Source organism: Trypanosoma cruzi, genomic scaffold (assembly GCF_000209065.1).
Source record: "Trypanosoma cruzi strain CL Brener 1047053516519 genomic scaffold, whole genome shotgun sequence".
In the NCBI taxonomy this organism is placed as follows: Eukaryota; Euglenozoa; class Kinetoplastea; order Trypanosomatida; family Trypanosomatidae; genus Trypanosoma; species Trypanosoma cruzi.
Genome location: NW_001849312.1, coordinates 35,747 through 61,630, shown reverse-complemented (window position 1 = coordinate 61,630; position 25,884 = coordinate 35,747). Strand labels below are relative to the sequence as shown.

General features: G+C 56.6%; 4 protein-coding genes and 2 pseudogenes across 4 annotated transcripts, besides 11 other annotated features; all 6 read left to right on the top strand.

Moving 5' to 3' along the window:
- Positions 1–7,929: a sequence feature (areas not merged during assembly with more than two copies in the genome that could not be assigned to a particular haplotype).
- Tc00.1047053509905.200 (trans-sialidase, putative) lies at positions 699–2,963 on the top strand (the record flags this gene model as incomplete). The annotated part of the gene is made up of 1 exon (XM_811762.1): positions 699–2,963. One exon carries the CDS (start codon positions 699–701, stop codon positions 2,961–2,963), a length of 2,265 nt encoding a protein of 754 aa, XP_816855.1.
- Positions 3,194–3,218: a sequence feature (AT_rich).
- On the top strand, positions 4,004–4,465 carry Tc00.1047053509905.190 (annotated as a pseudogene).
- Positions 4,708–6,117, top strand: Tc00.1047053509905.180 (mucin-associated surface protein (MASP), putative; the record flags this gene model as incomplete). The annotated part of the gene is made up of 1 exon (XM_811761.1): positions 4,708–6,117. One exon carries the CDS (start codon positions 4,708–4,710, stop codon positions 6,115–6,117), a length of 1,410 nt encoding a protein of 469 aa, XP_816854.1.
- Positions 6,514–6,537: a microsatellite.
- Positions 7,403–10,537, top strand: Tc00.1047053509905.170 (trans-sialidase, putative; the record flags this gene model as incomplete). The annotated part of the gene is made up of 1 exon (XM_811760.1): positions 7,403–10,537. The coding sequence occupies one exon, from the start codon at positions 7,403–7,405 to the stop codon at positions 10,535–10,537; it is 3,135 nt and encodes a 1,044-aa protein (XP_816853.1).
- Positions 7,930–10,353: a sequence feature (areas merged during assembly that could not be assigned to a particular haplotype. This can correspond to areas where the two haplotypes were merged or to regions with more than two copies in the genome that were merged during assembly.).
- Positions 10,354–14,326: a sequence feature (areas not merged during assembly with more than two copies in the genome that could not be assigned to a particular haplotype).
- Positions 10,621–10,699: a sequence feature (A-rich).
- Positions 11,523–11,548: a sequence feature (AT_rich).
- Positions 12,731–14,950, top strand: Tc00.1047053509905.150 (trans-sialidase, putative; the record flags this gene model as incomplete). Its single annotated transcript, XM_811759.1, has 1 exon — positions 12,731–14,950. The coding sequence occupies one exon, from the start codon at positions 12,731–12,733 to the stop codon at positions 14,948–14,950; it is 2,220 nt and encodes a 739-aa protein (XP_816852.1).
- Positions 14,327–15,306: a sequence feature (heterozygous, non-Esmeraldo-like haplotype).
- Positions 15,307–25,884: part of a sequence feature (areas not merged during assembly with more than two copies in the genome that could not be assigned to a particular haplotype) that runs on past the window's edge.
- Positions 15,388–15,409: a sequence feature (AT_rich).
- Tc00.1047053509905.130 lies at positions 15,866–25,024 on the top strand (annotated as a pseudogene).
- Positions 19,537–19,603: a microsatellite.

The following is a 25,884-nucleotide window of genomic DNA, read 5'->3' as shown; positions in this document are numbered from 1 at the left end:
GACTGACGGCACTGCGATGGTGTGTGTGTGTGTGAGGGCTGGTGTGGAGTTGCCGGCCAGGATGAGGACCGTGGCGATGCTTTTCCCGCCTGTCGTTTGTTTCTCCCGTGTGTTTGTGCTGCTTCCTGCTTTTCCCCCTTTTCTCCTGCTGTGTTCCTGCGTGGAGTGGCCGCATGCTCACGGGCCATGTTGATTGTAAGTGCCTCTTGACGGCGTCCATTCATCTCTCTCTGTCTGTCTGTCTGTCATTCCCTGCTGGGTGTGGCGTGTTGCACCGCGTGAGGGCTGGCCCGCACACACCGACGGCCCGCCGTGACCTGCCGTGTTGCTGCTCTTTTCTGTGGGCGGTGGTTCTCCGTGCTGTTCCTTACGGGTTTTCTCGAGCCCCGCTCTTTGCGTGGGTGCTCTGCTCTGCTCCTCACTGACGTGTCTGATGTATTGCCGCTGTTGCTGTCTTTCCATTTCTTGCAAACAGACACGCTAGGAAAGAAAGCAAGCGAACGCTAATCGCTACTGTGAAATTCGAAGGCTCTGAAATTTCCAACAACAGCACACACACACACACCGTCCGCACGCATATTTACATGCTCTCACGTGTTGCTGCAGTCATGGCGCCCCGCACACACAACCGTTGCCGCGTGACCGGATCCAGGGGCAGGAGGAGGGAATGAAGAGAGAGTGAGCCGCAGAGGCCCAGCATGTCCCGGCGTGTGTTTACTTCCGCTGTGCTGCTCCTCCTCTTCGTTATGATGTGCTGCGGCCCCTGTGATGCCGCAGACGTTGTGAAGAGTAATTCGGGATATGCGCAATTGCCTCATACGGTCGATCTATTTGTGCCGCGGACGACGCAGGTGCTGCCGAAAGAGGAGACTGGCTCAATTCGGAGGGATTCATTTGTTTCACCCTCTCTCGTCAGTGCTGGTGGAGTAATTGCTGCTTTTGCCGAGGGTCGCGTGTATCGCGAACATCCCGTTGAACGTAATAAAATTATTGAGCCCATTTCTTCTGATGTTGTTGCGGAGTACATCGACTCCTCGTGGAATTGGTCCACTCTTGTTGGCAAGGTGAGTGAAAGTACATGGAAGACAAACACTGTGCTTGGTACAACAAATGGAACGGATGATCGTGTGGAGATTTTTTACCACCCCACAACCACCACGAAGGGCAATAAGGTGTTTCTTCTTGCGGGAAGCCTTGGTGGGCTCAAGGAAAGTGATGGGAGGAGGAAATGGGACAACCTGGGTCTGAAACTGGTTGTGGGTGATGTCACGAGGCCTACGAGCAGCGAGCCGACTGGAAGTATCAAATGGGACCAAATCAGGTCTCTGTTGAACGAGAGTACTATAGCTGCTCACGAAGGTAAATTGAAAAAGTTTATTGCCGCTGGTGGCTCAGGTGTTCTGATGGAGGATGGCATCGTTGTGTTTCCACTGATGGCGGAGAGCGGAAATGGTGACTTTTGCTCCATGATCATTTACTCGGCGGACAACGGCAGTACCTGGTCGCTTTCGAAGGGTGTTTCCCCTGCGAAATGCCACAACCCCCGCATCACCGAGTGGGAGGGATCACTTCTCATGATTGTTGACTGCGAGGATGAACAGAGGGTGTACGAGTCGCGTGACATGGGGACAACGTGGACGGAGGCTGTCGGGACACTCCCAGGCGTGTGGGTCAAATCAAGATCATTCTTTTGGGATCTGAGCTTGCACGTGGAAGCCCTCATCACCGCGACCATTGAGGGCAGGAAGGTCATGCTGTACATTCAGAGAGGGAACTTCTCGGGGAAGAATAAGGCCAATCCGCTCTACCTTTGGGTCACGGACAACAACCGCTCGTTTTATTTTGGACCGCTTGCCGTGGAGGAGGCTGCTGTGAGGTGGGAGTTCGCCAGCGGCCTGCTGTACTCGGATGGCAATTTGCATCTTTTACAACAGAGGGGCAGTAGTGAACACAGTGTCATTTCACTTTCCCACTTGGCGGAGGAACTGAGTACAATCAAGTCTGTTCTGAAGACCTGGGCGCAAAATGACGCCTTTTTCTCCAACTTGTCTATACCCACGGCGGGTCTGGTGGCGGTATTGTCCAACGCATCGGCCAACAACGGCACGTGGAACGACGATTACCTTTGCCTGAATGCGACGGTGACGAACGCCACGAAGGTCGAGGATGGATTGAAATTGACGGAGCCTGACTCCGGGGTAATTTGGCCCGTGAGCATTCCGGATGATAATGTGCGTCATGTATCCTTGAACCGCAACTTCACACTTGTGGCGTCGGTGACCATCGAAAAGACTCCGAGTGAGGACGCTCCTCTACTGGGTGCGATTTTGGGGGACACTAATTCCTCGCATACCATGGGAATCTTGTACACCGCGGATAGAAAGTGGATGACGATGTTCAAATACGAAAAGACAACAAAAAGTGACGCTTGGGAGTCGGGGAAAGAATACCAAGTGGCACTCATGCTGCAAGGCAACAAGAGCTCTGTGTACATTGATGGCAAGTCGCTGGGGGAAGAGGAGACGATGGTAACAGGTGAGACGCCACTTGAGCTCGCAGGCTTTTGCTTTGGCGCGTGCGGTATGAAAAACTCTCCTGTGACTGTGAAGAACGTCTTTCTGTACAACCGCCCACTGAATCCCACTGAGATGACTGCAATCAAGGACAGGAAACCCGTTCCAAAGAGAGCTCCGGAACCACAAGCGAGAGGTGTTTCTCAAACCATCGCATCTGCTGTGTCTGCTGTGTCTGGCCCAGAGAAAAATGCAGCAGCTTCAACGGTGCCAATGACATTGAACCCCCATGCAGTTGAAGAAGTGAGTGAGGGTGGAGCGGCAAGGAGGAATACCTCTCGGACTGAGGATGTGCAATTTGTTGTGCCAGAGGTGAGCTTGAATTCTGCTGGGAGCGGACTGCTGCCTCTTTTTCTGCTGTTGGGGCTCTGGGGGTTTGCGGCTCTGTGAGGAGTGTGCGGCCTCAGTGTGGGACACTTGTGCCGTTCCCTGCAGGACACACACACACCGCTAGGAATATATTTTACTTCGTGGAGAATAATTTGTTTTTGTTGTCTTTTAATGTTTTCCATTTTCCCCTTGCTGCTTTAGGGCAACCACGGACTTTTTCTTTTTTTGGCTTTTAATTGTTTTTCTTTTCTGTTCGGAGTATAATTTCTTACGTTTTTTATGTTTGTTTCTAAAAAAATTAATTTTTTTTATTTTGCTCCACTCTTCCCTTTTTTTTTCTTTTTGGGGCAATCACTATGGACGTTTTTCTTTTCTACTCTTCCCTCTTTTAATTGTTTGTTGCTGCACTCTTCCTGCGAGGGGTGCCGTGTGTTTCCCGCCCAACTGCTCCACTCGCACACCCACCGACACGCTCATGACGACGGCCCTGTGCGCCTCGCCTGCTGCACGCATGAGGAGGGGCCGCGACGAACGGCGCGCTGAGGGAGCCGTGACGTGTGGGCGTGCGGCGAGGGCCTGTGGGGCGGAGCACACATTTCTTCCCTCTTGTTTTGTTTTCTTTGCGGCCAGGGCGGGCAGACACCCGCAGCGCCACACACACACAGCCACACCCTGCCGCCGTGTTTTTCTTTTGTTTTGTTTTCTTCTTTTTGTGTGAGCTACCACCATGCGTGATTGTTGATGTCGGGGCCGTGCCGCATGTATCGCTGCCATCCAGCTGTGCCTCTTGCTTTGTTGATTTGCCTCTCTGTGCTCCTTTTCCCTTCTGCTCCTCCAGCACACCCACACACAAAAGATATTGCACAGTGCTCTGCAAGAATGTATTTTCACTTCCGGTTGATGGCGTTGCCTGCTCGTTGTGTGCTGACGCGTGACGGACTGTGCCACGGTGGCCTCCTCTGGCGATGACAGTCGCTGTGCTCTCGACAGACATCCGCACACTCCTCCCTCTCTGTGAGAGTGATTGCAGCAGGAGCGTGGTCTACGGCAGCGGCAGCTGGTGCTGTGGAGGAGGACGGGGCGCCGAAGGAAGGAGGAATAAGAGGCCGAACCCGCTGGATGAGCTGCCGCTGATCCCGTTCTTGCTGGAAGGGTTAAACCGCGATTACAGCCACACGGACACCCGCACGGTTGCTGCGCCGTACTTCTTCCAGCACTGCGGTGCCGCCGGCCACATGTCTTTTTGGTGCCACAAGCACAAGGACAACAGGCTGCAGCACATGACGGCCAACCTGATCCACGTGTGGTTGCAGCACATGTAGCACGTGCGCGTGTATTTGTTGGGTGTTGCGCTCGTGATTGTGGAGGATAGGCGGCACGACATTGTGGCGCTGTGTGTGTTGCGCGGCCGGGGCATGGCGGCGATTGTGGAGGACACGGAGCTGCTTGACTGAGGGAGGAGGTGGCGGACGTTGCGGCGCAGCGGGAGCGCATGACGGACTGCGTGTGGTGGAGGGGCACGTGTTGAGGTGAGCGTGGCGCGCCTGTGAGGGTCTGAGGAGAGGGAATAACAGTGATGGTGACTTTGTGAGCGTGAGGAACGGGGCAAGAGCGGGGAGCGCTCCTCTTTTGTTTTTATTGTTGTTGAGCGGCGTTCACCTAACTGTTGTTGTTGTGGTGCGTTACTCTCATAGCTGAATGGGACGGTGCGTGGTTGTGTGACATGTCTCTCTTTCTTTTGCTTTCACTCTGCGTTGACGGGGAGTTAGTTTCTGCTGAAGGCTACGCACAGGTGACAGGAGTGATGGCGATGATGACTGGCCGTGTGCTGCTGGTGTGTGCCCTCTGCGTGCTGTGGTGCGGTGTTAGTGTGGTGGCGGCCGATGTTGCTGGCGGAGGTGATGGCGGTGCGGATGAGTATTTTGTTTTGCGGTGGCACGCTCAGCTGCGGAGGGAATGCGCGGAGGCGTTCGGCAGGAGGACAGAAGGCAGGAAGGATGCTTTCGCCGTTGATGATTGCGTGCGTCGGGGGATGGACGGTGTGCGTGCGTTTGGGGATGGCCGTCGCGTCTGGAGACGTCAGCGTTCTGCGGTGGTTGCTGGCGATGATACCACCGATGATGACAGCACCCGCGGATCCTCCTCGGAAGTACAGGCAGAGACGGATACTGATTCGTTGGACGGACCACTGAAACCATCGGTGAAGCCAATTCCGGGAGAGGTACCAGATGGACAGGAGTCAGGAAAACTTTCAGAGGCTTCTGAGCCGACGATAAACGGAACTGGAGGGAATTTAGATGGTGAAGGAGAGGAAGGGGACGTGAGTCAGGATGAACGCCAAGACGACAATGATGTTAAAGACGAGGTTGTTGACGCCGCACCGGGAAATGGAGACAGCGAAACTTCAAATAAAGGACACGAAGAAGAGAAGGAAAGGGTCAAGGAGGAAAAAGCAGGAAGCACGACAAAAGAACGAGAAGGAGATGAAAACAACGCTGCCGGCCGTGGACCTGCTCAAGGAGCCGCAGCTTCTCGGCCTCCTTCACCCGTTGACGTCAGTAATCCTCAAAATCCCGTGTTGGACCAGGACGGCGCTGGAGGAGAAAGAGGGGGTGCCGGTCCAGTGGTGCTGCCACAAGCAGCAGGATTACGAGAGGCGGAGGGGGCACCAGCGAAATTGGCTCCCGGAGGAGATGCAGCCGGAAAAGAAACAGAGAGGCAAAACGGAACGGCGGAGCAGGTGGCTACAAAGGAAGTGCAAACAGCCGTCGAAGATAGTTCAGCAGAAGCAGCAGCAGCGGGAAAAGAATCCAAGGGAGAAAAAGAAGGAGAAAACGTAAGCGAGGCGGAAAAGGAAGGATCGCATGGAAATGTTGACGAAGAAGCAGCGGGAAAGAACGGAGGAAATGCGACAAAGAAACTACAAAAGGAAGCCACGGACGAGGCAAAGACAAAAAAACGAAACGAGAAGAAGGAGGCGGAAAATGCAAATAATACCAAAGAAGAACCCGACGAAGAAGAAGTCAAAAAAGCCACTCAAGAAGAAGAAGCAGCAGACAAAGAAAACACGACCTCAGCCCGAATCCTTACCAAAATCAATACGGCGACACCTGACAACAGTGACGGCAGCACCGCGGTCTCGCACACCACCTCCCCTCTTTTGCTTCTTCTTCTTGTTGCGTGTGCGGCTGCGGCTGCGGTGGTGGCCGCGTGAGAGTGAGGGAGAGAGAGCCATGCACCGCCCGCACACACTCTTCCTTCTCTCTGTGTGTGTCCCCTTGCATGGACTCTCGCCCTCACCTCACCCCACGAGGCACACACAATAATGTGCCCATTGTATATATGCATGCACACCCATGCGGGCCCGTTGGTGCTCTCTTCTGCACGACACGCACCGCTGCCGTCCTGCCTGGCTGCGTGGGCGGAGCACCGTAACTGTTTCTGTTTTGTTTTTATTGCATTGAGTGGGCGACCTCTCTCTCTCTCCCTCTGTGTGCGTGTTTTGCTTTACGGGAGTAATGAGAGTGTGTGTGCGCTGGTCGTCCCACGCTTCGGCTTTTTGTTTTGTTTTTCTTTTTGATTTTGTGGTTGAGTGCACCCATTCCGCGGCTGCGTGTGTGTGTGTGTGTGTGTGATGATATGAGTAATTTGCGTGTGTACTATCTGCCTCTCTCTGCCGTTGCTTTCTTCAGACTCTCTTGTGGCGCACAGCTGCTCTGCAAGTATAGGCGCTGACAAACACACGAGCACATGCACACGCCATGTTGCGCACGCTGTGGGGCGGCGTGAACGCTGACAACGCACGCACGTACAGGATTGTGGCTGCGGAGGCCCTTGCGAGGAGGGATGACGGATGACCGCGATTTGTTTTGTTGCCGTGCTGTGAGCGTGATTTCCTAGGCTTGCTGCCCATGGGCGGCGTGGCATTTTGGTGTCTGGGATTATTGCGGATAGGCTTCAGCCCAGCAGCTGCACGGTTTGATGTGTTCCTCCCGCTGTTCGTACGCCGACGGAGGATTCTCCGGCTGTGCGGGGCGATGTGCGGGTGCGTTGGAAGAGACAAGAGTAAAACGACTGGCGGCAGCGCGTGTGTGCCGTGAAGGGCGGCTGTGTTTTTTTATCCTGCTGTTTTTTTTTTTTTTTGTGAGGGCGTTGTTCAGTGTGTGCTGACGCGTGACGAATAACGACGTGCCGGGCGTGGCTCCTGCTGCTGGTGGTGGTGGCAGTCGCTGTGTGTTCCCGCTGCATTGTTCTTCCTTCTCGTTTCATTTGTCTGCGTGCGTGAGTTGTTGTTGAGGGTGACTGCGGCAGGGATGATGATGATGCCACTCACTGTGGACGCTAGCGGTGTTCACTGTTTCACTCCTTTTTCTTAACTTCTCTCTCTCTTACCCACACATAAAGGAAAGAAGTTAATAACAAGCGCTAATCGCTACTGTGAGATTCTAAGGCTCTGAAAGGACCAACAGTACACACACCACCCACACACACACATTTATATGCTCTCACGTGTTGCTGCAGTGAAGGCACCCCGCACACACAACCGTTGCCGCGTGACCGGATCCAGGGGCAGGAGGAGGGAAGGAAGAGAGAGTGAGCCGCAGAGGCCCAACATGTCCCGGCGTGTGTTCGCTTCCGCTGTGCTGCTCCTTCTCGTCGTGATGGTGTGGTGCGGCTGTGGAGGTGCACACGCTGTGGAGAACAATTCAAGTATTGCCATTAATCCATTTACAGGGACGACAAGGATAGATGCTACTTGGAAGGACGTTGAGATCAATACCAAAAGTGCTTCGCTTCACGGTCCCACTCTTGTTGAGGTGCAGGGTCATGTATTTGCTATTGCTGAAGTCCATTGCAAGGATGGAGGCGACTGCAGCGACGTCAGCTTTACTGGGATTGCGTCAAAGTACCTTGGTTTAAATGTTGTTGCTGATTCAACGGAGATCTCGACGGCAGATGCGAGCATCTTTGGCGCAGATCTTCTAAAGGAAGGGTATGAGGGTATCAGCGCCACAAACGGCATAACGCGACCAACGACGCTTGTAATTGAGGACAGTGTGTACATGCTCCTGGGAAAGCAAAGCCATACAAAGAAACAGGTTGAACGCACGAATGAGGGGGGCCTTTTCCTCGTGAAGGGAACTGTCTCTGATGAGGGCGAAAAGAAGAAAATCAGATGGAATGAGACCCATTTGGTGAACCCTCAAGGCAAAGCAGCATCTCTTTCCTTGACCGAGTTAATTGGCGGTGGAGGATCGGGTGCTGTGATGCGTGACGGCACGCTTGTGTTTCCCATGCAGGCCAAAGGCAAGGATGGAGAGAGCGTTTTACTGTCCATACGTCTCCCCAAGCAAAGGAACAAATGGGAGCTTTCATCCGAGACGCCTGGTAAGGGCTGCAGGGATCCAACCCTGGTGAAGTGGAAAGAAGACCAATACGGCGAAAGACTCTTCATGATGGCTCATTGTGCTGGAGGCTACTATGACGTTTACATGTCCACTTTGCATGGAGTCAGTTGGTATACGTTGGGTGAGTCAATTAATCGTGTGTGGGGCAACTCACATGGTCGAACAGGGTACGGCGTCCAGAGCGGATCCACCACCGCAATCATTGAGGGAAAGGAAGTGATGCTCATCACCGCGCCGGTGTATGAGAAGGAAAATGGAGAAGGTCGGCTTCATCTTTGGGTGACGGACAAGGCACGTGTGTATGATGTTGGGCCGGTATCCCGTGAAGATGATGACGCCGCCGCCAGCTCGCTGTTGATAAAAGATAATAATAATGAGTTGATTTCATTGTACGAAAACAAGAAGAGTGACGGATCATACAATCTTGTTGCTGTGCGCCTGACCGAGAAACTGGAGCGGATAAAGGAAGTGGTGAAGACATGGAAGGATTTGGACAGCGCCTTGAAAACATGCCGTTCCGGTTCAAGTGGCACTGTTGACGCGCTCAGAAAGGACATGTGCAATGGTCCTGTTCCCACTAACAGGCTTGTTGGCTTCTTGTCCGGTAACTTCTCTGAGAACACATGGAGGGACGAGTACCTCGGCGTGAATGCAAAAGTGAAGAATGGGAAGAGAAGGGTTCCCAATGGATTGACGTTCAAAGGATCATGGGCGGAGTGGCCCGTTGGCGACATGGGGCAGACTGTGCCGTACTACTTTGCAAACAACAAGTTCACTCTTGTAGCGACGGTGTCCATCCACGAGGTGCCGAAGGAAGACAGCAGCCCCGTTCCTTTGATTGGCGTGAGGATGAATGACACCAGCAGCACTGTCCTCTTTGGTCTGTCGTACACCCACGACAAGAAGTGGTTGGCCATACCGGGGAATCGTGCTGCCTCGAAGCGTGTTGATGATATTGCTAAATGGGAACCAAACAAGACGTATCAGGTGGTACTGCAAATGGATTCTGATTTTTGGACTGTCGTTGTAGATGGAAAGGAAATGCGCCACATGAAATATAATACGAGTCTGTTCAACTCGCACAGGATTTCACACTTCTACATCGGTGGGGACAGTAAGCACCAAATTGCAACGGGCGGCCACGTGACAGTTACCAACGTCATGCTGTACAACGAGGAACTGTCGGAAGATGATGTTCTGGATGAACTCCATGCCAGCAAAGTCACTATTCCATCACTGGGTGTTGAGGAACAACCCACAGGGCAGGTGGCCAACACGGACGCTTTGGTTGCTTCCGAGTCAAACAGTGAAGAAAGCGCCACCAGCCATGATGAATTGAATGAGAGTGATACTGATGAACAGGGAGACAACAGCGTCGATGATCCGGTGCCTGCAGCTTCCTCTTCCACGGTTGTCGCGGGATCATCTGTTCCTGAACCTGCCATCGCAACGGAGAGCGCAGACAATTCTCGTTCAGATGACAATGCCCAGCTTTCCGAGGAAGAAACGTCTTGGCAAGACACGCCGAATGAAGAGAATAAATCGATGCAGCGGGGTTCAGACTTGCAGCCACAAGACCCACAGTCAACGAAATTAACGGAGGTTACCGATGTTGAAATGTCCTCTGGAAGTTATGATGAAGAACTGCCAGAGGAGGATGGGGAAGCGGATGACAGGAGTGGCAAATCAACGTCTCCAGTGACTGCATCGTTGAGTATGGAAACGGCCGCCGGACCAGTGTACGGTGAGCACCAAGTGCAGAAAAGCATTGAGCTTTCCGCTGAAAATAACGACGTGCGGCCCACTGGAACCGGAACCACCGGCGCGGAGGAAAGCCTCAGCCTCGAGGCGGGGGACAGAAATTCCGAGAGAGCAATGAACTCAGACAGCAGCCTCACTCCTTCAGGGATTGACGCCGAACCGAGATCCGCGGAGGACACCGACAACATCTCTTGGACTGAGAGGGCCGAATTTTCTTCTGGAGAAGGCAAGGAGGTGCCACAGACGGTCGACACCGCACCGGCTAATACAAACACCACGCCTGGAGGCGAAGGGATCCCCTCAACAAAAGGCGCGGCACGACACTCGGACAACGACACCTTCACCGGGGAAATTGCGGAGTTGCTGTCCATGGGTCTGAACCGTGACAGCACCGTGCATGTTTGTGTGTCTCGGGTGTTGTTGCTGCTGCTTCTGGGGCTGTGGAGTATTGCGGCTCTCTGCTGAATGAATTGGGGAGAGCAAAGTTGCGAAATTCTGTGGAGCAACAACTGAGCGGCATCCCAGCATTGAACACTGAATTTTGTTAATTTCATTTTCTTCTTTTTCTTTTTGCTTTCCTTGTTTTTGTTTTCTTTTCTGTAAATCACTTCCCTTCTTTTTCTTGCTGCTTTAGGGCAATCACTATGGATTTTTTTTCTTTTCTACTATTCCCTCTTTTAATTGTTTGTTGCTGCACTCTTCCTGCGAGGGGTGCCGTGTGTTTCCCGCCCAACTGCTCCACTCGCACACCACCGACACGCTCGTGACGACGGCTCTGTGCGCCTCGCCTGCTGCACGCATGAGGAGGGGCCGCGACGAACGGCGCGCTGAAAGAGCCGTGACGTGTGGGCGCGCGACGAGGGCCTGTGGGGCGGAGCACACATTTCTTCCCTCTTGTTTGTTTTCTTTGCGGCCAGGGCGGGCAGACACCCGCAGCGCCACACACACACAGCCACACCCTGCCGCCGTGTTTTTTTTTCATTTTTTTGCTTTTATTTCACGCGCCGGCAGTGCCGTCAGCATTTCTTTTCCCGCGATGATTTTTTTTTTTTGCTGCGCTCACTCTCCCGATGAAGTGACGCGACTCCCGTCATGTCTGCGTGCTTCTCTCAGTCCCCACACACACGAGTGACTGTGCTCTGCGGGCCGCACTCACGCACCAATAAAACGGCTGAGGGGAGCAGCAGCACGCAGATGACCCCATGAAATATAAACGCTGTGCGGACACACGGAGGGTCGGACGGTTGAAAGACATTTAAACATTCAATTTTTAATGTGCGGGCAAAATATACAAACAGTTTGGTGGGCGCACACAGTAACCAGTGAAATTTTTTTTTGTGTGGTATTTCTTTCTTTATTATTATTTGTGTGTAGCCGTAATAGAGGACGACATTTTTCTTTTTTTTTTTCTTATTGTTTCCAAAGTGTGAGGTGTGGAAGGGTGAAGATCATTTTTTAAAAATTTTAATAAATTTTCTATGAATTGCCGCTGCTTTGTCTGCAGTGCAGTATCATGAGCCTGAGCAGTCTTTTTATTTCTGCCATGCACCTCTGCTGTACATTTTTTTTTGTGCGTCCCCTCACATGCTCTGCTCCTGTTTTTACTCCTTTGCTTCGTGTGTCTGCAGGCACACACAACCACATGCTCGCACAAGACGCACATTGCAGTGGATTTTGATGCTTCTTTTGTAGCGTGTGCTGGCGGTTGCGTGTGGCTGCTGCTTCCTCCGTGGGCATGAAGGGGAGGAGGAGAGAGGGAGCGCGCACCGCGAGTCACTTTTGCTGTTGGCGTGATGCACCGCCTGTGACTTCTTTGAGTTAGGCACCGAATCCCATTGTGGGTGGAATGGCTGGAAATTTTGTCGCCGCGTCATGGCTGGATGAGGATCCGCTTCCGCGTGTGGCTCTTTGGGTGATTGCTCGCTGTGCGTTGTGTGCCGGCAGCGGGCTGTGGCCGTATGCCGTTGGCCGTGGGATTTAACTGGAGGCGGTGGCGCGGTGTGTCGCTTCTCGTCCATGTTGGGTGACTGTTGGCGGTGTGTGAGTTTGTTGTGTGGAGGCCGAATCCTCTCACCCGCGGACTGACGGCACTGCGATGGTGTGTGTGTGTGAGGGCTGGTGTGGAGTTGCCGGCCAGGATGAGGACCGTGGCGATGCTTTTCCCGCCTGTCGTTTGTTTCTCCCGTGTGTTTGTGCTGCTTCCTGCTTTTCCCCCTTTTCTCCTGCTGTGTTCCTGCGTGGAGTGGCCGCATGCTCACGGGCCATGTTGATTGTAAGTGCCTCTTGACGGCGTCCATTCATCTCTCTCTCTCTGTCTGTCTGTCATTCTCTGCTGGGTGTGGCGTGTTGCACCGCGTGAGGGCTGGCCCGCACACACCGACGGCCCGCCGTGACTTGCCGTGTTGCTGCTCTTTTCTGTGGGCGGTGGTTCTCCGTGCTGTTCCTTACGGGTTTTCTCGAGCCCCGCTCTTTGCGTGGGTGCTCTGCTCTGCTCCTCACTGACGTGTCTGATGTATTGCCGCTGTTGCTGTCTTTCCATTTCTTGCACACAGACACGCTAGGAAAGAAAGCAAGCGAACGCTAATCGCTACTGTGAAATTCGAAGGCTCTGAAAGTTCCAACAACACACACACACACACCGTCCGCACGCATATTTACATGCTCTCACGTGTTGCTGCAGTCATGGCGCCCCGCACACACAACCGTTGCCGCGTGACCGGATCCAGGGGCAGGAGGAGGGAAGGAAGAGAGAGTGAGCCGCAGAGGCCCAGCATGTCCCGGCGTGTGTTTACTTCCGCTGTGCTGCTCCTCCTCTTCGTTATGATGTGCTGCGGCCCCTGTGATGCCGCAGACGTTGTGAAGAGTAATTCGGGATATGCGCAATTGCCTCATACGGTCGATCTATTTGTGCCGCGGACGACGCAGGTGCTGCCGAAAGAGGAGACTGGCTCAATTCGGAGGGATTCATTTGTTTCACCCTCTCTCGTCAGTGCTGGTGGAGTAATTGCTGCTTTTGCCGAGGGTCGCGTGTATCGCGAACATCCCGTTGAACGTAATAAAATTATTGAGCCCATTTCTTCTGATGTTGTTGCGGAGTACATCGACTCCTCGTGGGATTGGTCCACTCTTGTTGGCAAGGTGAGTGAAAGTACATGGAAGACAAACACTGTGCTTGGTACAACAAATGGAACGGATGATCGTGTGGAGATTTTTTACCACCCCACAACCACCACGAAGGGCAATAAGGTGTTTCTTCTTGCGGGAAGCCTTGGTGGGCTCAAGGAAAGTGATGGGAGGAGGAAATGGGACAACCTGGGTCTGAAACTGGTTGTGGGTGATGTCACGAGGCCTACGAGCAGCGAGCCGACTGGAAGTATCAAATGGGACCAAATCAGGTCTCTGTTGAACGAGAGTACTATAGCTGCTCACGAAGGTAAATTGAAAAAGTTTATTGCCGCTGGTGGCTCAGGTGTTCTGATGGAGGATGGCATCGTTGTGTTTCCACTGATGGCGGAGAGCGGAAATGGTGACTTTTGCTCCATGATCATTTACTCGGCGGACAACGGCAGTACCTGGTCGCTTTCGAAGGGTGTTTCCCCTGCGAAATGCCACAACCCCCGCATCACCGAGTGGGAGGGATCACTTCTCATGATTGTTGACTGCGAGGATGAACAGAGGGTGTACGAGTCGCGTGACATGGGGACAACGTGGACGGAGGCTGTCGGGACACTCCCAGGCGTGTGGGTCAAATCAAGATCATTCTTTTGGGATCTGAGCTTGCACGTGGAAGCCCTCATCACCGCGACCATTGAGGGCAGGAAGGTCATGCTGTACATTCAGAGAGGGAACTTCTCGGGGAAGAATAAGGCCAATCCGCTCTACCTTTGGGTCACGGACAACAACCGCTCGTTTTATTTTGGACCGCTTGCCGTGGAGGAGGCTGCTGTGAGGTGGGAGTTCGCCAGCGGCCTGCTGTACTCGGATGGCAATTTGCATCTTTTACAACAGAGGGGCAGTAGTGAACACAGTGTCATTTCACTTTCCCACTTGGCGGAGGAACTGAGTACAATCAAGTCTGTTCTGAAGACCTGGGCGCAAAATGACGCCTTTTTCTCCAACTTGTCTATACCCACGGCGGGTCTGGTGGCGGTATTGTCCAACGCATCGGCCAACAACGGCACGTGGAACGACGATTACCTTTGCCTGAATGCGACGGTGACGAACGCCACGAAGGTCGAGGATGGATTGAAATTGACGGAGCCTGACTCCGGGGTAATTTGGCCCGTGAGCATTCCGGATGATAATGTGCGTCATGTATCCTTGAACCGCAACTTCACACTTGTGGCGTCGGTGACCATCGAAAAGACTCCGAGTGAGGACGCTCCTCTACTGGGTGCGATTTTGGGGGACACTAATTCCTCGCATACCATGGGAATCTTGTACACCGCGGATAGAAAGTGGATGACGATGTTCAAATACGAAAAGACAACAAAAAGTGACGCTTGGGAGTCGGGGAAAGAATACCAAGTGGCACTCATGCTGCAAGGCAACAAGAGCTCTGTGTACATTGATGGCAAGTCGCTGGGGGAAGAGGAGACGATGGTAACAGGTGAGACGCCACTTGAGCTCGCAGGCTTTTGCTTTGGCGCGTGCGGTATGAAAAACTCTCCTGTGACTGTGAAGAACGTCTTTCTGTACAACCGCCCACTGAGTGTCGGTGAACTAAAAATGGTCAAGAAGAGCGACGGCAAAAAAGGAAGCGGTGACGGCAAAAAAGGAAAAGGTGACGGCAAAAAAGGAAAAGGTGACGGCTCCATGCGTGGGGGCGTGTCGCGGTTGCTGCTGCTGGGGTTTTGCGCCTTTGTGGTCCTTTACTGAGAAATCGCGGTGAGGACTTCCTGCTTCCAGCGGGAACATATGCGTCTGGCCACGCACTCTTTTAGGTAATTGCCACTTTCTGTGACGCCTTGTTTTAACCATTTTATTTCATCTGGTTTTAATTTTATTTTACATCCCCTTCGCTGTGAAGAGCTCTTCCTCCATGTGGAGGCATGCTCTCCCCAGCGCCAGCACCGCGTTTTTTCGTGTTATTTCTTTTTTTTTTTTTTTTTGTGGTCCGACAATTAATGGATCTACTCAGTGTTTTTTTCCCTCTTTTAAAGCGATCATAGGCGCTCTCGGCATTGTGTGCCACGCCGATGGCGCCGGCTAATAAAAGAGACAATGGAATGGGGGCACGAAACCACGCCGAGTGTCCCAGTGGAATATAAATAATGTGTGGGCGCCGGGGTTTAAACGACTGTAACGGGTGTATCTTATTTATTTATTTATTTTTATCTGCAGGCGAAAAAAACGCACCAGCGTGCAGTTTTTTTTGCTTTTAAGTGAATTCATAATGGAAGACGGATTTAACTTTGTTTTTTTTTTTACTTTCCAACCTGTCCCGCGGCTCGCCACAGCATGGGCAGCCGTGCAGTGTTGCGTTTCACCGTTCATCTTGTTTGTTTTTTTTGACGCCCCGCTGTGGTTGTATTTCCCCTTAAATGCTTTTTTTTCCTTTTGTGGCCGTAGACACACACAAACAACGACACCCACACGATATATGCATTGGTATGGTTGGTTGCTCCTCTCGCACTCGGTGCTGGCGGTTGCGTGTGGCTGCCGATCCCGTTGTGTTTTTGATGGAGGAGGCGCGCGACGGCGTCGGTGAAGAAGGAAGGCACCGACCGCTGCTGACGGTGACGGTCTTTGCTGCAGGTGTTCTGAAAAGAGGACGTCGCTGGCGTGCTTCGATGCGCTGACGGCGTCGTTCTCCGACTGCGTGTGCAGCTGCCGTGCCGGCGGTGTGGGCGAGGCGTGTCTGCCGTTCGACGTGCCGCCTGCGAGGGCCGGCGGCGGTGGTGGCGATACTGCGGAGGGCTGCGTGAGTGGCGTGACGCTGACGGAGTCGGTGACGGTTGGCGGTGGGCGTGCGACGGCGTGCTTCGACTCGGTGGTGTTCAGCGAACCGATCACTGTGGCGGTGGACCTGCGCTTGATGGACGCGTTTGCTGACGCGCTGAATGTGACACTGCGCCACTGCGTGCTTGCGGGCGGCGCGCAGCTGCGGATTGGCGGCCTCAGCGAGAGCACGGCGCGCCTGGTGCCGCACGTCCTCGTCAACATGACGAATGTGACGTCGCTGGAGGTCACGATCGTGCTGCATGGCGCGATGCCGCCGCACTCGAGTGTGTTGCTGGCGAACTCAACGCTGCGCGCGACGGTTGGCGGGTCGCAGTACGTGCCGACGACCCGTGGCCACGAGGGATCCCGGTACGGCCCCGCGCTTGTCCTGGACGGCGTCCGGCTTCTGTCGACGCGGTTTTTCATGACGCGGTCGAAGCTGGTGTGTGGCGGGGGCTTGTGCGCTGCGATCCTTGTGGAGCGCGGCCTCGGCGTGAACCTGTCCAGCGTCTTCTACATGGACAACTGCGCCGTCGTTTCACGGATGCACGTGATGTACGCTCTTGCGTCGGACCTGCGTGTCAGTGGCGGCTCGGTGTTCTCCATACAGAACAGCTCGTGGAGTGCGCCGAGCTTCGAATACTACGAAGGTGCTTGTATGTTTGGGGACGTTGCGGTGGATGGCGGCAGCGTGCTGCAGATTGTGTCCAGCAATTTCCGTCTTGGCTTTGCCATGCTCATTGCAAACACGCTGACTGTGACTGGCGGCAGCTGGCTGGTGCACCGCGACAACGAGTTCCGCACCGCCTACGTTGTGTACGTGGCCAACGAGAACGGCGTGGCGTTCCGCGATCAGAGTGTGTGGTCGATACTGCACAACAGTTTTACGTACGGCTCGTACTCGTCTACCATTGTAAGTATGACAAGCAACTGGTCACCACCGTCCGACGCGTGCCCGATCATCTACGGCGTGTGCAACGACGCAAGGGGCTCTCCTGTGACGAATTACGGAGAAGAACTCAATATTGGGATGCCCGTGACGGTGCTGGGCTGTGGCGCGTGCACCGTGGACGCCGTGTGCTTTGCGGCGAGGACGAGCAGCATCAGCGGCTGTGAGTGCGTGTGCGCTGCTGGCGGCCACGGTGACACGTGTCTGCCGGCTGCGGTTCCGGACGGCCTTGGGCCGCTCCCGCTGCCCGACGCGGACAACACGGAGGTCCGCTGCGTGCACGGTGGCATCATCGGCTTCGTGGACGTTCCTGATCCCGGTGTGCGTGGTCTGTGCTTCGTCAATGTGGCCTTCACCGCCGCGGTTTTTCTGGACCTGTCGTATTTTGACGCGCCACAACAGACACTCAACATCACGCTGCTGCAGTGCGTCTTCATGAGCTTGCTGATTAAGGGGAGTGATGCACGCGTGCACGTGAACGTGACTTCTTCGATGCTGGATTCTGGCGCCTTGGTGTTTGAGGGCCATTTTGGAGCGAGCTCCCAGATACTGGTGGCGGGTAGTAAACTTTTGACGATGTCGTCTTACGCCATTTTATTTTTGAATTTTTTTTTGGGGGTGAACTCGACGCTGCTGCTACTCGACAACTACATCGAGGGGAACTGTTACGCGGTCTATTTTCCCAATGCTGCTGTTGTTGATGGTGGCGGGATCATTATAAAGGGAAACACGCTGAGGGTAGCGGGGGATGATCGCGGTATGGAATCAGCCGTTTGCGTTTACGCCGTTGCTTTGAAGAATGGCGGCTACTTTGACGTTGAGAACAACACGATGAGCGCAGTCAATGGCATTTTTTTTTTGGGTTTTGGCCACCGTGAGCTCCGCGGGGCTGCTGAGAGTGGCGGACTGCGAATTTTTTGAAAGCACGGATGTTTTTGAATCTGCGCTGGTGTATTTGTCTGGCTCGGTGACACTTGAGGGCGGTGCGCAGTGTCGTGTGGAGGGCAACAGCGTGAGTGCAGCTTCAATACTAAGTATATCGCTTTCCAAGCAAAAAATGAGGCTGTCGGGCAGCGGCACCACTGTGGTGCTTGCAAACAACCGTCAGGTGGACTCGAGGGCCTTTTTCGCCAAATTTTTACCATCGAGCATTGTCTTTACGTCACCCGCGCGGTTTTTGGTTGGGTGCAACCTGAAGGGTAATGAGGAGGTGTCGTACGACTATGTGTTTCCGGAGGGCGTGGTGGTGTTCAGGTGTGGCACATGCAACGACGATGCGGCGTGCTACATGCCCGGGACGGAGTCGGTGGACCGCGGCTCGTGCTCGTGCAGCTGCAAGGACGGATGGCATGGCGCGTCGTGTCTTCCCCTCGAGGTGCCCGACGCGGTTGTGCCGCCCCTGCCGGAGAGAGCCGTCGACGGCAACACGAGCTGCGTGGTGAACCAGACGCTGACAAGCCTCACGCTGAGCATGTGGAAGTCGCACCACTGCTTCTTGGGTGTGACGTTCAGCGGCGTGGGTGCTACGCTGACGTTTTCATTCGACAGTATGCCGCTGCATCTCCCCATCAACATCACGCTCACCGGGTGCACATTCCGTGAGGGTGCTGCGCTGCAGTTTGTTGGGGGTGCTGAGGCGGCGGAGTCATCCGGCGTCCTGATCCGCGTGAGCCAGGCGGTGTTGCGTTCCTCCGTTGTTGTGTTTGCACTCGCCCTCCCGCAGCACTGCGACATCGCCGTCACGGAGGTTGATGCGGCACAGTCCTCCGAGGTCCAGCTGCCCGACAATAGGATGAACACGCTGAGCGTTGTGGTACTACAGAACGTTGTTTTGAGAGTGTCCTCGCTTTTGGTGAGCAACGTCAAGGCGCATGCGACGAAGCGTGATGCGTTTGGTTTGTACTCGATTGGGACGCTGACGCTGGTGGGTGGCAGCTCGCTGTACACGCGGTACTGCAGTATTGATGGGTACGAACTCCTGTTTTACGTGTACAGGCTCAGTGTGAGTGACCACTCTGTTTTTGCGCTGCTCAACAACACAATGGCCTCCGGAACAAGCCTCCTGTATCAGCACCAAGGATTCAGCGTGTCGGATCACAGCGTGCTGCGCGTGGTGGGGAACAGTGGCTCTGTGTCCTGCGCCATCTTTGCAGACGACTTGTGGATCGTTCAGGAATCAAGCTGGTTGGACTGGCGCGACAACGACGTGGGAGTGGGTGCGATGCTTCAAGAAACTGAATCCATCTCTTTGATCATTGACGACAGCAGTGTGGTGACGCTGACTGGCTGCAAGATGGGCTCGACGGGGTTGTCGAGGCCTCTGCTATCGCAGGCTGACGCCGGCTACCGGTTCGTTGCTGGGTGCCTGACGGTCGCGGGACGGGAGGTGACGACGGCGGCCGAACTGGAGCTCCACGGCATCACCAGCGTGACGACGGTTGCTGCGTGCGGTGAGTGCACGAAGGACGGCGACTGCTTTGCCCCGCTGACGACGGCTGTCGGCGACTGCAAGTGCCAGTGCGCTGCTGGAGGGCACGGCGATGTGTGCGTCCCGGCGCCTGTGCCTGCTGGTCCGCCGCCACTGCCCACCACCACTACCGCCACCGCCGCCACCGCCGCCACCGCCGCCACCGCCGCCGGTTGGTGAGTGCATCAGCGACATGGTGTACCCCGAGGTGGTGCAGGCTGTGGGCGGCGGGCTGTCGTGGCTGTGCTACCGCAACTTGACGTTCAGCGGGGGCGGCATGAGCCTGACGGTGCTGATAGGGGCGATGGCGGGCGACGTGGCGAACGTCATGTTCGATGGATGCACGTGGAGGGACGGTGCCGTGCTATTGCTGTTGGGCAACGCGTACGCCGCTGTTGGGGCGCTGAACATTGTCGTCACCGGCAACACGTTTAGTGACGCGCTGCTTAGCTTGGAGGGTGTGTTTCCACCGCACACGAACATCACGGTCAGCGGGGACCACTTCACGGTCACGAGGCTGGTCCCTCGGTCGGGTTTGGAACTTGGGAGGCCGTCGTGTGTTGCGATGAATGAGCTGGTGATCAGCAACGACTCCGCGGTGGTGCTGAGTGGCAATGTGTTTCAGAGCGTGAGGGCATCGTCAAGCGCCATTCACGTTGTTGAATCCTTGCTGAGGGTGTCGTGGCACTCCGTGTTTGCGGTGGTGGGCAACACGTTTCATATGCCTGGCGCTAACGGGACTCTGATACTTTTTAAAAGGTCTAGCGAATCCTTTTCGCTGGATGTACTGAACAACTCTGCTGTGGTGATCCGAGGCAACCTTGTGACGAGGCCGGTGAGGTACTTTATGTCATTTGTTCGGGCCCTACGTGTGGAGTCTCTTTCAGCGGTTGTTTTTCAGGGCAATGACATGCAGGGAAGCTCGGTTGTTTTTATCTCAGGCGAATCCTCCAACATTTACTACAACTCCTGGCTGCAGTTGAGCGACAACCTCTGCCGTGAATCCCCAGTGGTTGCTTTTGCTGTTTTTAACCCCACGGTGAATCTCCGCGACTTCGTGGTGTCTGTGTCTGGCAATCAATTCATATCCAGCACGGTCACGCCGAAAGTGCTGCGGATACCCAAAAGGTCCCGCGATCTCACAAACGGAGCGATTGTGGCCGCGTGCAACACTGTGAACGGCGAGGAGGAGGCGGAATACGCCATCCCGTCCGTGTACAATGCCACCGTTCTGGCCTGCGGCGGCCCATGCACTCTCGCGGCGTCGTGCTTCCCCGCGTACACGACGACGGCCTCGAGTGATGGCTGCGCCTGCACGTGCGCGGAGGGCGCCCACGGCGATGCGTGCCTGCCCGTCGCTGTTCCCGAGCCACCGAGCACTGACGGCGCCGACTTGTGCGTGCGGGACGTGCGTGTGGATGTGGAGGTGAACGCCGGTCTCGGGACGTCGGTGTTGTGCTACGTTGGTGTGACCTTTGCGGCGGACGTCGTGGTGGACGTGGAGTCGATGTCAGGGAGCATGCGCAACGTGACGCTGGTGAACTGCACGCTTGTGCGCGGAGCGAGCCTGTACGTTGTTGGGTGGCGGTCCGACCCGCCTGCTGGCGAGCGTGCCGATGTGTTGATCAGCGGGCTTGAGTCGCGCTCCGGCGGCGGCGTGCTGGTGGCGAACCGATTTCCGCCGGGCTCGCGCGTCACTGTGGTGGACTCGGTACTGATCGCAGAGAAGCGTGTTGCGTACCGCAGCGTCTACGGCCTTGGCGACGCGTCCGCGTGCCTCGTGGTGCACAGCGTGAGTTTGACTGGGAGTGTGCTGACCATCGCGCGCGCGCATGTGGCGGCTGTGTTCCGCGGCGCTGTTGGCGTGTTGTTGGTTGGCGGCGTGGCGCTGTCGTCGCGCGGTGCGCTGTACGTGGACGGGCTGTCGGTGCAGACGGCGCTGGGGCTGTGCGTGTCGGTGGAGGGCGGCGTTGCGGCCAGTGGCGGCTCCGTGTTGGCGTTTGTTGACAGCGACTTCCTGCTGTGCAAGCACGCGGTGTCTGTGGGTGGGGCTGTGAGCGTGTCGGGCTCTGCTGTGGCGTTTATGCGGAGCGACTTTTTGTCGACGGAGGACTACGCGGTGGCGTTTTATTCGACGGTGAGCCTGAATGGCGGGTCGATGCTGCTGGCGAAGGGCAACGTGCACGACGGCGTCTCGAGGGAGATGCTCCACGCCGCTGGCGCCGTGACCGCTGCTGGGAGCACGCTGAGCTTTGTGCGCAACCGAGCGCTGCTGCCGCGGATGCTGTCGCTGAGCCTGTCGCTTGCGGCTGGGGCGCATGTGAGGGTGGCGTGCAACGACGCTGGTGGGCGTGTCCTTTCGACGGCGGCGGAGTACGCAGCGGCTGGTTTTGGCGACGCTGGGAGCATCGACGTTGCTGGGTGCGACGTCTGCGACAGGGACACGCACTGCTACGCGCCCCGGACTGCGTCTGCGAGCATGAATAACGGTGTGTGCGTGTGCGCGTGCGACAGCGGCGGGTACGGCGAGGCGTGCGTGCCTGTGGGAGCTCTCGCACTGCCGCCCGCTGTGGGCACTGCGTCGAGTGTGTTCGTCCGCGAGGGCGTGACGGTGCGGTCGGTGTTCGTTGTGCCCGCCGGTGCGAGCGAGGTGACGCTGCGCCGCGTTGTGCTGGACGGCGTGAGCCCGGTGCTCTACGTGCCGTGGATGGCGCGGGACGGCGTGCGGATTGTTGTGCAGAACGTGTCGCTGCGTAACGGCGCCGTGCTGTACGTGATGGGCGGAGGAGGCTTGCGCGGTGCGGGAGCGGCGGGGAGCGACGAGGGCGGGCCGGTGGAGCTGTCCGTGTGCGATGTGGAGGCGCTGAACGGTGCGCTTGTTCTGACCGGGACGTTCCCCGCGGGGTCTGTGCTGACGGTGACGGACTCCCTGCTGGTTGCCGCGAGGTCGACGCCGCTTGTGTATCTTCCCGGCTCGCAGTCCTCGCCGTACGCACCGGTGCTGGTGCTGTCGGGCCTGCGGCTAGTGCGGTCCGTGCTGGTTGTGTCCGGCGTGGCCCTCGTGACTGTGATGACTGGTGGGCGGAAGGTGGTGATGGACGGCGCTGTGTTGGAGCTTGTCGGTGGCGGTGTCGCGCTGGACGCGGCTGTGCTCGGTGGCGAGTATGCGTTGTACGCGAGTGCGCGCGTGGTTGCGTCTGGGGGCGCTGTGCTGCGCGTGTCGGGGAGCCAGGTGTACGCCGCGCATGGGCTGGTGTTTGACAGCGGAGTGGAGGCCAACGCGTCCGCCGTCGTAGTGAACGACAACGCCGGTGCGCTGACCGATGGCGCGCTGCTGGAGCTGCGGGGGTCGGCGTCTTTTGCGTCCAGGTCGTGGCTGTCGGTGCGCGGCAACAGCATCAGCGGCAGGCTCCTGTCTGTGCCTTCGTACCCGCGCAGTGCGGAGCTCGTGCAGAGCACGCTGACGCTCCACGGGAACGCCGACAGCGGGCTTGTCGTGATGGACGGCACCGTTGCGCTCGTGGGCGCCGGCCGAAGGTTCGTCGTGGGGTGCCTGACGCTCAACGGGCAGGCGCTGCGGCCGATGGACTACAGGTCCGCCGGCATCATCGGGGAATTCCGCCCCGTGGCGTGTGGCGTGTGCGACGCCGACGTGCGCTGCTTTGCTGCTGCGACGAGGGCGATGTCGGGGTCGTGTCGCTGCCGCTGTGCTGAGGGCGGGTACGGGCGCGACTGCCTGCCGGTGTACCTGCCGCACGTGGACGGGTGCAACCGCACGCCTGGCATGCCGCCGCTGAGCCACACGGCGACGCTGACGGAGACGCGCAGCCCGACACCAAGTTCGACGCCGAGCCTAAGCGCAACGCGCTACAGTCTGACACACTGCGGGCCGACGGAGACCCTGCAGGTGACGGAGACGGTGGCGCTGCCGCCCACGCGGACCCCGACGGCGTCGGTGAGCGGCACGCTGTGGTGGAGCGACGTGGCGTGCCCGACGCTCGCTGTGACGACGACGGCGGCTGGTGGCAGTCTGACGCAGAACGACATCCGTGGCGGTGGGAGCGCGACCCGCAGCTCGGCACGCACCTGAGCTTCGTGCCGGTGTTGATGGCGCAGCCGAGTGGGTTCGGTGGTCCGTGGGGAGCGATGCTGCGCAACGCGACGTGGGTGCGCAACGCGACGAATCCTTTCACCGTCCTGGAGCTGGCTGTGCCCGTGCACCGCGGTTACTTCATTGCTGCCGACGAGACGATAGTCATTCGGTGCGACGCTGTGGCGGTGTCTGGCGGCTGCAAGGGTGTGCTGCTTGGTTCCTTCACGATCAGATCCGACACGCTGCCCGCCGCTGCCAGCGCCCTCTCGGCGATCACCGGCGTTGTTGCGGGTGCGGCGGCTGTTGCCGTGGTGGTGACCGGCGGGTTGGGCTCCGTCCTGGAGATGCAGGCGCTCGGCGTGTTTGCGAGGATGTCATGCGCCTCGGCGCAGGAGCGTGCGAGCACCGTTGCGCTGCCGTACTTCCTGTCGGTGTTCGCTGCTCTTGACCCGCTGTGGATGGTGGTGGGCAACGCGCTGCTCGCCGTTGTGTTCGGTTGCGTGCACTGCGGTGTGACGGCGGCCTTCCAGCGCTGGCGCGGCGTGGACGCTGCGAGTGCGTGGGCTGCGATGCGCTTCCCGAGCCTGACGTACGTCGTGGCGCACGCGATGGACCTCGGCGTCTTCTTCGGCTCCGTGCTTGCACTGGCGATGCCCGGCGCCCGCGTGCAGCACCGCGTGATTGGAGTTGTTGGCGTGCTGTACGGTGCGGCGTTTCCTGCTGGCGTGTGCTACTTGATTGCCCGCCACGTGGGCGCGAGCTTCACGAGGTACTGGCAGTTTTCGAGGAAGCCGCTGCACGAGCGCCTGCTGTACCCCGTCGGGTATTGGCACCCCACGGCGCAGCAGCGGATGTACGGCGGCATGCTGACGAGCATGAGAGGCAGCCACGTGTACTGGTGCGTGTTCCAGCTGTCGGTGCTGTGTGTGGTGTGCCTGATTGCGGCTGTGCACCCGCCCGTGGGAGGCTGCGACGTCCAGTACTTCTGCATGGCGGCTGTGCTGATTGCGGGTGCGGGCGTGGTTGCCTTCACGAACATGATGCGCTCGGCCTTCCTGACGGTGATGCAGACTGCGGGCTTTGTGCTGCTTGCGGCGCTGTGCCTGGTCAGCGCGGCCAACCACCTTGCGCCGAGCGACGGCGGTGCGAGGGCGTACGCGGCTATCGTGCTGCTGCTGACGACTGTGGTGCTTGCGGTCACTGTGTACGGCGTCGTTGTGTGGTACGCGGAGGACCGCCACTGGCAGGAGCTGCGCGAGCCGCGGCGTGGAGGGCTGGAGGCGCTGCTGCGCGATGACGAGGAGAGCGACGAGGAGACGCAGAAGCCTCGCGACAGGACGTCATCTTCGTACGCCTCGGGCACCACCGTTGCGTCGTCGTACCGACCACCCGCACCACAGCAGGAGCCCATGGCCGGTGACACCCGCTCCGACACTCTGAGCCTGTTCGACGGTGCACCCAGTGCGAGCTGCAGCATTAATTATGCCCCTCTGGACAGGTGAAGATGCTCTGCTGGACGAAAGAATTATCGCAGTTTCTCATTTTTGGGGTGTAAAAGCCCCGACCCCAACAGTACCGTTACGCGGCGAGAAGACACAAAGCCCTCGCAGATGCGGCATGAAGTGGATGCTTCTGGCGGATACCTTTTCTTTATTTCCATTATTCATATATATATTGGGTGATTTTTTTGTTGCTTTTATTTTATCGATTATCGACGACAACGGATTATCGAACTATCACGCTATCCCAGGGCGGACACGCAAAGTGTGTGTGCGTGTGTTTTGCGCCCGCCGCTGCCGCACCGTGTATGGGGACTGGTGTCCCTTCTCATTCATATCTGTACTTAGTAACGAGGACGTGCTCGACGATGGTGGTTGTGTGCGGGCCATAGGATGCATTCAGGAAGGCGTTAGGGAAAACAATCGATGAAGCCCTTCCGTGACGCGTCATCTCCTGGAGGTTGTGAGTGTGCGTTGCTGGCTGACATGAGGGAGGGTGTGGGGGCTACGGCTGTGCAGCTGCGCAGCCACCCATCGGACTCCGCTCCGAAAGCGTCATTGATTGTTGGTTTGTTTCTATTTTTTGTGCGGGCGCCTGCAATGACTCTCTCTCCTGTTCCACGAGGACTGTGTGGGAGGACATGCCTGTCGCTCTTTATACTTCTGATTTTGTGTAGAAAGAGCAGCGAGAGAAGGAACGACGAATTATGCGGAGTGATGTATGTGTTTGTGTATGTATATACTGGTGTATTCTTTTGGATCACTCTGGTGGTTCCTTTTCTCTCTTTTTACGTTGTTTTGAATGTGTCTCAGTATTTGCTTTAGGACGGCCACACACGGGTAGTTTGAGTCGCAGATGGT